Raw genomic sequence first — 14,104 nt, 5'->3', positions numbered from 1 at the left:
TTCCTCATGGTCTTGGGAATTAACATTAGGCTCCTTGCTATTTATGCAAATTTCTGCAGCCGACTTGAAATTCTCCCCAGAAAGTGGGTTATTTTCTATTGCACAATCAGGCTGCAAATTTTCTGAACTTAGATGCTCTGTTTCCCTTTTAAAACTGAGTGTCTTTAACAGCACCCAAGTCACCTTTTGAATGCTTTCCTGCTTAGAAATTTCTTCTGCCAAATACCCTACATCATCTCTCTCAAGTTCAAAGTTCCACAAATCTCTACGGCAGGGCAAAATGCTGCCATTCTCTTTGCTAAAACATAATAAGAGTCACCTTTGCTCCAGGTCCCAACAGGTTCCTCATCTCCATCTGAGACCACCTCAGCCTGGATTTTATTGTCCATATCACTATCAGCATCTTGGGCAAAGCTATTCAACAAGTCTCTAGGAAGTTGCAAACTTTCCCACATTTTCCTTTCTTCTTCTGAGCCCTTCAAACTGTTCCCGTCGCTGCCTGTCACCCAGTTTCAAAGTCACCTCCACACTTTCGGGTATCTTTTCAGCAACACCCCACTCTACTGGTACCAATGTACTGTATTAGTCCATTTTCAGTCTGCTGATAAAGACATACCCGAGACTGGGAAGAAAAAGAGGTTTAATTGGACTTACAGTTTCACATGGCTGGGGAAGCCTCAGAATCATGGTGGGAGGTAAAAGGCACTTCTTACATGGTGGCAGCAAGGGAAAATGAGGAAGAAGCAAAAGTGGAAACCCTAGATAAACCCATCATATCTCATGAGACTTATTCACTATCACAAGAATAGCACAGGAAACACCAGCCCCCAGGATTCAATTACCTCCCCCTGGGTCCCTCCCACAACATGTGGGAATTCTGGTAGATACAATTCAAGCTGAGATTTGGTGGCAACACAGCCAAACCATATCAAGGACCAATCTGGGTACCATAACGAGATCTTGTCTCTACAGAAAATAAATTTAAAAATTAGCCAGATGTCAAATCAGAAGACAGTAATATATATATACACACACACACGTTATGACTATATATACTGTCATAACACATATATAACATATATATATAGAAAAGAATAGCCAGGTATGGTGGCATGCACATGTAGTCCTAGCTACTTGAGAGGCTGAGGCAGGAAGATCAACTGAGCCCAGGAGAGCAAGGCTGCAGTGAGCCAGGATCATATTCCTGGACTTTAGCCTGGGTGACATATTTGCACTTACTAAAATAAAGAGAGTCCTGCAAGGGACTCACACACATGTTAACTGCAGCTACCCTTGGGGGGAACAGGGAATTGGAGAGGAAGAAGGAGACTTTTTTAAAAACTTCACATACTTCTGTGTTGTTTGAACTCATTATAATCAGGTATTACTTTCATAATTAAAAAAGTAATCATGGCTGGACACGGTGGCTCACATCTGTAATCCCAGCACTTTGAGAGGCCAAGGCAGGCAGATCACCTATGGTCAGGAGTTCAAAACCAGCCTGGTTAACATGGTGAAACCCTGTTTCTACTAAAAATATAAAAATTAGCCAGGTGTGGTGGCACACACTGTCATCCCAGGTACTGGGGAAGCCGAGGCAGGAGAATCGCTTGAACCTGGGAGGCAGAGGTTGCGGTGAGCCAAGATTGCGACACTGCACTTGAGCCCGGGTGACACGGCAAGACTCTGTCTCAAAAACAAACAAAAAAAAGTAATCATAAAGCTGTTCTACTTTTCAGCACAAGCAAATGTGGAAACCCTGCAGTAATTTCTCCTTTTATTCATTCTGTTTGATAAGAGCAACCCTGCTTTGCCCAGAGAGGCATCTGAAGATGGGTCCCTCTATGCATGTTTGCAGATTGGTGGCCTTGCCCATCCCACTGAGGATGCCACATGCTGAAGGGAGTAAACTGCAGAGCTTTTCAAGTAGGACAGGGAAGGCCCCATAGGCTTCCTTGTGATGACAGTTTGGAAAATATCATCAAGATGTGAACTGCAGTCACAGCTACCTCCCTGCTCTTCCCTGGGCAAACTGCTCAACCAAGACCATCAGGACTCTGGCAACACCATCCACTGCGAGGGATTCATGTCATAGTCGGCCTGCAGGTCACAGTGCTGCTTAATTTAAGGCCTTACCAACAAAAGGAAAACAGCAGCCACACAAATCCTTACTTAGTGCCATCCCCATCCAACCTACCCTGTGGGCCTGAATTCTGGAGCAATCTGGCAGAGTTGCCTGTCCTGAGAACCTGGCTTAGTAAATGGCCTCTCTGACCAAGAGTGTGGGTTTAAAATGGATGCACATGGGGTGGCAAAGGAAGGGGGTATAACACCGGGCGTCCACCCTGCTGGGCTACACCCATCCTGCTTATCTGTGCCAGAGCTGAGGTCAGACTGCCCTCATGTCTCATGCTCAGCAGACTGAGTAACCTGGGGTCTTCACGGTGGCTGTGCATCCTACTCCAGCAGCCACAGAGAAGGGGAGGGTTGTAGGAGCTGGCTCACTTACAGTGAGCTAATGTGACTAAGTTATACTTAGCCCATTTGAGGAAGATGTCGAAATGCATGCAACAGGTACAAGGAAGCTTCTGGAAGGCATCTGATAAATTTCTGTCAACTTAGTTTGGCAACTTCGGTAGAGTCCTCTTCGGAAGACTTTAAGAAGATGACAGAGCACTGTCGTGTCTCAGCACAGGTCTGGGGTCAGGCTGCCTGGATGGAAACTTTGGTTCTGCCCTCGCTGACTGCATTATCTTAGAACACTCACCTGCTGCTCAGGCCTCTGCGTCTTGTCTGTAAAATAAGCTAATGAAAACTCAAGTCCACGGGGGGTCATGAGCATGAAATGAAGTAACATAATTTATGTTAATTACAAAATTTAAAAGTAGTTTTGTTTAAAAAGGGCAAAACAACCCTGAGTTAATAATTTAGGGCTTGTAATGGCTGGTGAGTGTAGCCTGACTTCACTGATACAAAAAAAAGAAGGGACTGTTGTTCCCTTTGCTCACAAAACATTTCCAAGAAATGAAACTGCGGTGGCAGCAAAATTGAAATACAAGAGGAAAATGTAAATGCATATAGATGGAAAATAAAAGAAAGCATTAACATGCCAACAATTATAGTCTCATCAGACTTCAAATCTAACTCAAAGTCTAGGGAGCAGTGATCCCGAAAACCTTTTTACACAGCTCTACTACAAGCCTCTTATGAGTGAAAAAAGGGTCAGCAAAACTGTCTCTCCTTCTGCATGAGAATTTGACCTCCTGTTAACTAGCTAAGTCGGCTCTCTGCAAATGACGACAACTTGTGTCAACCATGTGCGTAGGCAACACTGCTTCTGATCTAAAAAGATGCTTGATGGGTAAACTGCATCTGGACTGGGAAAGCCATGTTTCGGATTCCCTAAGTACAATGACTCCTGGAACCAGGCATGTCTCTTTCAGGGATCCTGGGGACTCTGCCAACACATTTGTGTCAGAAGATGTTGGCCCCTACAGGATATGAGGCTCTTAAGCCAAGGCATCGCCTGTACCTGCCCCAGGTGAATCTTGTCTCCTTGCATCTGAGCTGTGCTGTGTGAACTGATAGCACTCCCTCTGGAAGAAACATCTGAGGCTCCCCTGCCAGCAAGCTGTGGTTCCCCTGCAATGTCATCCTGAATAGACTCACACCAAGAGCCAAGCATATGAGTGTCGTGAGTCAGAATGTTGAGTGGAACCTTATACGACCCCTTGGTGGGTGTTCCAACTTCCCAGTTTAGGCAGCCTCTCTCATGTACACTACAAACCATTTATTCTCCTTATTGTAACTGCCACAGTTAACATTCAGAGCACAAGTACTGCTTACCAGGCATGGTGACTGTTCACACATTATATGGTTCATTCTCAAAATGACACCTAGGTAAGTGTCATTATCTCATTTCAGAGATGAAGATTCTGGGACACACTTGGGGTTTCCTAAGCAGGTGGAGGGGCCAGATATGGGAAGACGCAGGGAAAAGACAGGCAAAGAGAGAGAAGGAAAAAAAGACTGCACTAAAAACAAATAAACAGCAGGTGTCACTCAACACATGTATTCATGTGCATGCCTAAGACCTGCCCTATACAGTGAGCTGAAATACACAGCATCATTCAGCACAAAGGACATAGTAACGAGGAAGCTGCTATTAAGCAAAGGCAGATGGTAAATGCAAAAGGCCAAACAGTAAACAGAGGCAAGCACTTCCAACATAGGTTATAGAGGTTGAGTGAATGACAGCCTTTTTTTTTTTTTTTTTTGAGGCAGAGTCTTGCTCTGTCACCCAGATTGCAGTGCAGTGGCACACTCTCGGCTCAATGCAACCTCCACCTCCCAGGTTCAAGTGATTCTCCGACCACAGCCTCCTGAGTAGCTGGGACTACATGTGTGTGCCACCTCATCTGGCTAATTTTTGTATTTTTAGCAGAAACAAGATTTCACCATGTTGGCCAGGCTAGTCTCGAACTCCTAGCCTCAAGTGATCCCACTGCCTCGGCCTCCCAAAGTGCTGTGATTATAGGCGTGAGCCACCATGCCCAGCTGAATGGCAGTCTTTCATATGTGTATCCCAGAGGAACACTGAGCCAAAGTCACTGAATCTCTGGCCTTTGAAGCTCCACCCACCCAGAAAGGGAAAGAAACCTTCCCCACTACCTCATTCTAAAATTCAAAGAACGAAGGTACACACATACATACCTATCTGCCTATACGTATATGCACATGTCAACAAATACATGTATGGATACATTCACACCCATCTGCATATGTGCAGGTATGCATGTTGAAATGTATGTGTCTTTGAAAATTCTGTTTCACAACATCAGAGTCACACACTGATAAAAGGGAAAGACAGTACTGAAGCGGAGAGCACATTCTTACTTACGGTGTCCCACATCACGATGTACACGTCCGTACTGAATGAGTTATTAACGTGCTGGGTAATATAAAGATTGATGAAATCACAGAAGTGGTGATACATGTTAACACCTAGTGTTGGAAAATGAAACTACATTAATTAACACCAAAGAGCACATGATCAAGCAAGTTTTATTCTACCCCATCTATTTACAGTTTAAGAGAATTTTAGTTTAAATAAATGGGGAAAAAAAATAACCGTTTTGTTTTTCCAAACATGAAATGATCTAGATACATAGGTAGTCCTCAATTTATGGACTGATTGGGTTTCAAAAGTCACTCTAAAATTGGTTATTTAAAATCAGGAATGCATTTTCCCATATATCCCAAGTAACAGTGATCATTAAGTTCCCAGAAAAAAACAAGGTAGGTCTATTTAACTCAAAACTGAGTAGAACTACAGGGCCATGAAGTCAACTCATTATTTCTTCTGACTTTACTTATTTATTTATTTATTTATTTTGAGACGGAGTCTCGCTATGTCGCCCAGGCTGGAGTGCAGTGGCGCAATCTCGGCTCACTGCAAGCTCCGCCTCCTGGGTTCACGCCATTCTCCTGCCTCAGCCTCCGAGTAGCTGGGACTACAGGCGCCCGCCACCACGCCCGGCTAATTTTTTGTATTTTTAGTAGAGATGGGGTTTCACCGTGGTCTCGATCTCCTGACCTCGTGATCCGCCCGCCTCCGCCTCCCAAAGTGCTGGGATTACAAGTGTGAGCCACCGCACCCGGCACTGTCTTTATTTTTTTTAATCAGGGGTGGGGTCTTGCTATGGTGGTATGTGCCACCATGCCTAGCTTGATCATTTATTTTTTTAAGTCAATTAAGGGGCCAGGCACAGTGGCTTACACCTGTAATCACAGCATTTTGGGAGGCTGAGGCAGGCCAATCACTTCAGGTCAGGAGTTCGAGAACAGCCTGGCCAACATAGTGAAATCCCCTCTCTATTAAAAATACAAAAATTAGGCAGGCATGGTTAGCCACTCAGGAGGCTGAGGCAAGAGAATTTGCTTGAACCTGGGAGGCAGAGGTTGCAGTGAACCAAGATCACACCACTGCACTCCAGCCTGAGTGACAGAGTGAGACTCCGTCTCAAAAAAAAAAAAAAAAAAAAAAAAAAAATCAGTTAAGCAACATCTGTTCATCATGGAAGTCCTGGCAATGATGGCAACTAACATTTTGGTAATTTTCATTCTTGTCACTTTTTTCCCTATCTAATCATTACATACATCATTCCTGGAAAAACATTAACCAACTTTCATATAAAAGAGGTGAATGTCTTGTGTTCTGATTGAAAGAGAAGCAATTCTGGAGTAAGAAGAAGTTGAATTCCAGCACAGCCATGCATGTGCAACATTCTTAGATGAGTTCATAAAGTCCCTAAACTTTAGCTTCTCTATAGAAATGGGAAATAGTTACCTATGTGCCAGCTTTATTATGAGAACCCCAAAGATAATACATGTTAAAGTACCCATCCCAGTGCCAGGCACATAGGAAGACCTGAATGAAGACTAGCTGGATCCCACCAGGTCAGATGGAGTGGACAGGGCTGTGGGTGCCACTATTTGTAAGTTCACATGCCATTCATTAAAAAGAAACAGAACGTGCACCCTCTCCACTTAGGTATGCAGGACCCAATATTCATCCTGGAAATGTACAAATCTAAATGGGATGAAATTCCAAGAACTGACACTTAGAGCATGCATTTTAAAGGTGGGAAAATGCTGAGTAAAAAAAAAACAGGGACTCTCAAACACAGAAATCATAAAATATTCTGACTTCATTCCCACAGTGAATAAAAACATTGTGTGCCAGAAATAACAGTATAAAAATACTCTGTTTTTTTCAGCCTGGTATCTTAGATGATTGTTTGGAAGGGCTAATTTTTTCACCCAGAAAAATCTTGGCAAAGAATATATTTTCAACTTAAGAAAAATAAAGTTCTATCAGAATCCATCCTCTTTTCCCAGGTTAGCCATACAGCACACATGAGCTCTTTCACATAACATTTAGTGAGTTCCTAACAGTTGCTGAGGAATGCAGCAGGCACAAATCACTGCTTGGGGCTGCAAGAATTTATAAACAGGGAAGAAAACATAAGCTCCATCCTTGAGAAATGTGCCCCCTAATGAATCCTGATCTGTAGAATGCCCATTTCCATAAGGTACAAGCTAACATGAAAAGCAAAACTGAACCACGCACAGTTACTCACACCTGTAATCCCAGAAATTTGGGAGGCCAAGGCAGGAGGATCACTTGAGCCCAGGAGTTCAAGACCAGCCTGAGCAACTCAGTGAGACCCCATCTCTACAAAACATATTTTAAAAACTAGCCAGGCATGGTGGTGCATATGCCTGTGGTCCCAGCTACTTGGGAGGCCAAGGTGGGAGGATCACTTGAGCCCAGGAGGTTGAGGCTGCAGTGAGCTGTGATCACGCCACTGTACTGCAGCCTGGGCAATACAGCAAGACCTGTCTCTAAAGAAAGAAAAGTAAAATTGGAAGACAGCATAAATCAGAAGAAAAAAGCAGAGTTATGACTATAGGAAAGAAATAAGACATGTCTACTCTAGCCTATTATTCTCACTTTATATACTTTATTGTATAAGTATCTGCATACATTTAATAGCTCACACATATTTGCCACTTTTGCAGGTGGATCAGTGTTTTCTTTGCCCCTTTTTAATTTGCATATTTTAAAAACGAGTCAAAACCTGGAACATAGCATTTTCACTTGCTCTTATTTCAAAAACCTAAACTTGTCTGATTTCTGAATTTAATACTTTGTAATATAAGAATTATGACTTCAGAAGGCAGAGCACATTAAAACTATGATCAATAAATTATAGTAATTCTGAAATATTTGCGACAGAGGCTCTCTATATTTCACTGTAAACCTAACCTCTCATGAATTTTGATATGATCTAGCATAGTAATCCCTGTCTCTCATAATGAGAGAGATAATATAGTACAATCTGTGTTTCTCCTCTCCAGTGTAACTAGTTCGCAAAGTTAAAGCTCTGCTTGCAAGCTGAGAAAGAGGCTATAAGTATAAATGATAAAATAATTTTAATTTTATTTCAAGAATAAATTACACTGGTAATTTCCAGAAGAATTTTAAGTTCACTTTAGTCATGGAAACGATACAGAAAGTTTGCCAGCACAGGGACACTCTTTCCCACCCATACTATACAAATGGCTTTTGATTTTTTTTAATTTTTTTTAAATTTTTCATGTTTTTTAAGACGGAGTCTTGCTCTGTCACCAGGCAGTGGCACGATCTTGGCTCACTGCAACCTCCACCTCCTGGGTTTAAGCGATTCCCCTGCTTCAACCTCCCGAGTAGCTGGGACTACAGGCACCCGCCACCACGACCAGCTAACTTTTTGTATTGTTTTAGTAGAGATGGGGTTTCACCATGTTGGCCAGGATGGTCTTGATCTCCTGACCTCGTGATCTGCCTGCCTCGGCCTCACCTTGGCCTCGGCCTCAAAGTGCTGCGATTACAGGTGTGAGTCACCACGCCCGGCCTGGCTTTTTATTTTAAACATCTTTTAATGAAAGACAATCTAAACCAAGTGATTAGAGAAACCAGATGGGGTAAATTTTGTTACAAAAGGCATAAATACACCTTCATCTCTCGTCCTTTGATATAAATGTGAAAGTTTCTTCTAAAATGCCAAAGGTATAAAATAATGGGAAGTTCAAACTAGTTCATCTACTTCTTCAGAGAAGAAAGCAAAAAAACAAGTTTACTGTTTGTCATACTGCTTCCAAAAAATTCATAGAGAATTACTACATCCAAAAAAAGGAATAATATCTCATTAACAAATACACAAATAAAAGACAAAGTAACTTCTCACCTGCATCTAATTTCATGAAATATGTTGGTTTTTCAATGACAATGTCACATTTAGCATCTTCTATAGGTCTGAAGTTGAGCTGAGTATAGCTTTGTAGCTCAGCAAACCTGAAATTATGAATTGGGACATGACTTTAAACTGATTCTCCCAAACTTCCTATTACAAAATTGTCACTTAGGATCTGTTCATCGGGCAGATTTTACCTCTAACTGGTAGAGACACTCCTATGGACACCTGTAACTTCTAAAACTTACTGACATTTATATAGGTTGTTATCAATTTTAATGTTAAGACAAGGAACAGGCCGGGTGCAGTGGATCACACCTGTAATCCCAGCACTTTGGGAGGCAGAGGCAGTCGGATCACGAGGTCAGGAGATCAAGACCATCCTGGCCAACATGGTGAAACCCCATCTCTACTAAAAATACAAAAATTAGCTGGGCATAGTGGTGCGCACCTGTAGTCCCAGCTATACTCAGGAGGCTAAAGCAGGAGAATCGCTTGAACCTGGGAGGCAGAGGTTGCAGTGAGCCGAGATCACGCCACTACGCTCCAGCCTGGGGACAGAGCAAGACTCTGTCTCAAGAAAAAAAAATGACAAGGAACAAAAATGATTTTAAAATTCAGTCTTATGTGCAAGATAGTTAGATTGGGAACTTACCACACAAAGAAGATATTAATATATTGGGTTGGCTAAATAACCTACCAGTAAAATGAGAAGACTCAAAAGATTTCCTAACGAGGCTCAATAAGAATAATGAGCCAAAGAAACTCTTGACAGACTTCTTGGATTCTGAGAGACAGCATTCCAAGAATCACCCGGCGCCTCAGAAAGACAGCAGAGACAGCTAAGTGTCCCAGAAGAAAGGAAATTTATCTCTTGGAAAACGTCTTTGGAAGCCACATAGCACAATTTTCTTCCAAACAAAAGAAGACAACCGCAAGCATGTGACAACTGTGAGATATTTAGAGTCAACACAAAGATCGTTTGTACCTCTTCCTTAAGATCATTCCTCATGTAAAACAAATATCAATAGATCCTTTTGAAACACAATGCCATATAAGTACCGTGCGCTAACCGATTACGCCACTGGAGCACCCAATACCTAATGCTAAATGATGAGTTAATGGGTGCAGGAAATCAACATGGCACATGGATACATATGTAACAAACCTGCACATTGTGCACATGTACCCTAAAACCTAAAGTATAATAAAAAAAAAACTATGAGAAAAAAATAAAAAATAAAAAAATAAAAAATAAAATCTTACTTGGAAAAAAATATATATATAAAAAAATAAAAAATAAAAAATAAAACACAATGCCAAAATAGCGTGGTGGTTTCAAACACAGGTCTACAAACTCTTTAATACCTAACCCTTCAAGAGGAGAAAGTTAATTCCCTCCCTTTAAGAGTGGGCTGGACTTAGTGACTCACTCCTTACGGGCAGAATACAGCAGAGCTGATGGTAGGTCACTTCTGGGATTAAGCTATAAAGTACTGTGGCTTCCATCTCAGAGCATGCTCTCCCTCAGACCATGTGCTCCTGGGAAAGCCGGCAGCCACGCTGTGGGCAGCAGTAGGGAGAGGCCTGTATGATCAACACTGAAGTCCCTGGCCAAGAGGAGCCGAGGCTTACGACAACCTGAGTGAGTTGAGCAGCAGATTCCCCAGGCCCAGGTTGAGTCTAGAGATGGCTACAGCCCTGCCAACTCAGCCAAGCTGCTCCCAAACCCTGACCCTCAGAAGTACTGTGAGGTAATAAATGTTTGTATTTTAAGCTGCTACATTTTAGAGTGATTTGTTATACAACAATAGCTAATAAATACAAATATACCCTAGGGTACACTTTGGAATAACCTGTCACACAGCAATAAGTAACTAATACAATTACGCCCTGAGCAACTACCATGTGGAATCAAAGATCAAAAAGTACCAGGAATCAAAAAAGCCCACCTGAATATAGAAACTACCTCTTGTAAAAGTCTGCTAAGTGACTCGAGAGACTGCATTGCAGACTGCAAAATGCCAGATAAATGTGTGGTAGATTTATTATTCTGAATGATCCGCAGCCAGGCAGTGAGGCCTCTTTAAGAAAAAAAAAAAAAAGGTTTGCTCAGCATGAATTTTTTTTTTTTTTTTGAGACAGGGTCTTGCTCCGTCGCCCAGGCTGGAGTGCAGTGGTGCAATCATAGCTCACTGCAGCCTCGACCTCCTGAGCTCAAGCAATCCTCCCGCCTCAGCCTCCCAAGTAGCTAGGATTACAGGGGCATGCCACCTGGCCCAGCTAATTTATTTTTATTTTTTATTTTTATTTTTTAGAGATGAGGTCTCATCATGTTGCTCAGGCTGGTCTTGAACTCCTGGCCTCAAGTAATACTTCTGCCTTGGCCTCCCAAAGTGCTGCGATTATAGGCATGAGCCACCATTCCCGGCCTTGGTATGGACATTTGACCTTACAAATTAACATTATGTAAGTAACCTATGTGACTATACAGGAGTAGCAGGAGAGTTTCTTTGGGATGATGGAACAATTCTGCATCCTGACTGTGGTGCTCCCACTCCCCATCCTCTTCCCCCTCCCTCTCCCTACCTACATACCCGCACCTACACACGTGATAAAATTTTAATGAGTGCAGGTAATTGGTAGTGAAACCTGCACAAGTTAATTCTACCGTACCAATGTCAATTTCATGGTTATGATCATTGTGCCATGGTTATATGAGATATTATCATTAAAGGAAGCTCAGGGAATTAGACAACGTACAAGTTCTCCTTGTAGTATGATATGGTTTAGCTGTGTCTCTACCCAGATCTCATCTTGAATTGTAGCTCCCATCATGGGAGGGACCCGGTGGGAGGTAACTGAATCATGGGGGTGGGTTTTTCCTGCGCTGTTCTCAAGATCTGATGGTTTTATAAAGGGCCGTTCCCTCTGCACACGCTCTCTTGTCTGCTGCCATATAAGACATGCCTTTGTTCCTCCTTTGCCTTCTACCATGATGGTGAAGCCTCCCCAGCCATGTGGAACCATGAGTCCATTAAACCTCTTTCCTTTATAAGTTACTCAGTCTTGGGTATAATATATACTATTTTTAAACTTCTATGAGTCTAAAATTATTTTAAAATACAAACTTTTTAAATTCAAAAAGCTGGCCAATGATGTTAACAGTCAGAGTAGCATTTACCTTTGGAGAGCGGAATGGGGGTAGAGCCTGGGAGGGAGACTGAGGTGCTGACAGTGTTCTATTTTTGGACCTGGGTAAAAGTTACATAGGTGGGTTCACTTTTTCACAACCCAAACTGTACCTTTTTCTACATGCTTTTACATATTTTAATATATGTGTATTGTTTTTTAAATGTGTTCCCCAAAACACATTTTTATTTTTTAGATTTGAGGTCTCATCATGTTGCCCAGACTGGCCTTGAACTCCTGGGCTCAAGTAATACTTCTACCTTGGCCTTCCAGAGTGCTGGGATTATAGGCATGAGCCACCATTCCTGGCCTTGGCATGGACGTTTGACCTCAAAAATTAACATTATGTAAGTAACCTATGTGACTTTGTTAAGTGAATAAAACTCAGCAATTGTGAGTTAATAAAAATGGATTTTTCAGCTGATTTTTTTCTTTCATTAGCAAACAGTAAGTACTATATCTACTATTATAAACACGTATTTAATTCAGATGCAACTGAGGGATTCACTCAGTTGCTGTCATTTCCCAGAAGCTCATGCCAAATTATGTACAAATGAAGTAACATTTTCCATTTGAGAGTCCCCATTAATATCTGCAAGTGCCATAAATAAAGGCAAATATTTCTGAAACAGATACGTTAAAAATATCTTACCATGACTGCAGAGGGCTTTTGCGCTGACCTTCAGACATCAATGTACGGATGTCAAGTTTACAGTGCCCTCCAATTTCACCACTCTGGAAAAAGTCCTCCTTAAATCTGGTGTATAACAAAACATTAAGTTGAGTTCAGAAAACTTCTTCATGACCCAAGCACGTGGGTTGTAACTAAAGTAGATTACCAATTTCCAAACTCAATTTTTTAAAAGAATTTAACTATTTATAATAGAAAATTTCAAGTGTATATGAAAGTAACAGAATCATACCAGGACCCTAATGTATCCACAACCCAACTTTGCAATGCGATTAACTCGTGGCCTGTCTGAGTCATCCATCCCCCACCCATTCCCCAACCCCTCTGCCATACCATCAAAAACAAATTCAAGATATATCCCTTCAGCGAGGCTTGGTGGCTCACACCTATAATCCCAGCACTTTGGGAGGTTGAGATGAGAGGATCACTTGAACTCAGGAGTTTGAGACCCGCCTGGGAAACGTTGGAAGACCCCATCTCCTCAAAAATTAAAAAATTAGCCAAGCCTGGTGGTGCACTTCTGTATCCCAGCTACTTGAGAGGCTCAAGTGGGAGAATCACTTGGGTTTGGGAGGTCACAGCTGCAGTGAGCCATGATTACACTGCTGCACTCCAGCCTGGGCAACAGAGCAAGACCCTGTCTCAAAAAAAAAAAAAATCCCTGGATCTGAAAATATTTCAGAATTTATACTAGATGTTAACATTAACCACTTAAGTACCTGTCATGATTTCTCTTGACGTTTCTTAAATCAAGGTAGAGATGGGCTGCTCTGCAGTACTGAAGAAAACGGGAACACACCAGACTTGAGTCACTCTGAAGGTTGGGCAAAAGAAAAGAATGACTCTGAGTATTAACACAGCAAAGACTCATCCTGACTTGCTAGACATGGTGACAGCATGGATACCCTCACATTCAAACCACATGACGTGGTAAGGAAAGCTCTCCAAAGACTGCATCTGCTGAAGGATATTTTCTCCTTCCCAGCAGACCCTGGCCAAGCATACTTTTGCCGGTTTCCCACTTTTAAGTTACCACGGAGAACTCCCAAATGATCTGTCAGCTCAAATTTTAAAGCCAAGAGCTGTATATGTGGCTCAGTTCAGTCCCCTTTAAAAGAAAAAAAAAAAGCACCCAGAACCAGTACTATTACCCCCACAGCTATATGAAAAAGCAGCTTCCAAAAGCCAAGAGAAATAAGGAAAAATGCACACGTAAGAGACATTAAAAGCAGGGAGGGAAGTTTGCCAGTTTTAATAAGAGGTACTTTCTGCAAACCGTAAAGCTTGTGGGAGCCTCTGTCTCAACAGCAACATGAGGGCAATATTTTCTAAATAATTGAAGAAAGGAGTTGAAGAGTCAGCTACCAGAGCCTGATTCTATTTCAACCAATCTGGGTTATGCTGAGAACTTGAAAAACTTTTA

At 42.1% G+C, this 14,104-nt stretch overlaps 1 protein-coding gene across 22 annotated transcripts in view; it reads right to left on the bottom strand.

Moving 5' to 3' along the window:
* The window catches only part of EOGT (EGF domain specific O-linked N-acetylglucosamine transferase), a 40,777-nt gene that overhangs the window by 18,624 nt on the left and 8,049 nt on the right, over nucleotides 1–14,104 (bottom strand). For 11 of the 22 annotated variants that reach the window (XR_010118665.1, XM_063630751.1, XM_063630749.1 and 8 more), the window contains 5 exons: nucleotides 13,401–13,495; nucleotides 12,643–12,747; nucleotides 8,793–8,899; nucleotides 4,901–5,004; nucleotides 655–708 (listed from right to left, as the gene is read on the bottom strand). Coding sequence is in view for 21 of the 22 variants with exons in the window: in XM_063630751.1 (XP_063486821.1) it covers nucleotides 655–708; nucleotides 4,901–5,004; nucleotides 8,793–8,899; nucleotides 12,643–12,747; nucleotides 13,401–13,495 (465 nt within the window). In the remaining variant the exon portion in view is untranslated. The remainder of the gene's footprint in view (nucleotides 1–654; nucleotides 709–4,900; nucleotides 5,005–8,792; nucleotides 8,900–12,642; nucleotides 12,748–13,400; nucleotides 13,496–14,104) is intronic. The other 11 variants (XM_063630760.1, XM_055259556.2, XM_063630762.1 and 8 more) reach the window with 1 other exon arrangement.

This window comes from Symphalangus syndactylus, chromosome 21 (assembly GCF_028878055.3).
Source record: "Symphalangus syndactylus isolate Jambi chromosome 21, NHGRI_mSymSyn1-v2.1_pri, whole genome shotgun sequence".
Lineage (NCBI taxonomy): Eukaryota > Metazoa > Chordata > Mammalia > Primates > Hylobatidae > Symphalangus > Symphalangus syndactylus.
This window is presented reverse-complemented; position numbering and strand designations above follow the sequence as displayed.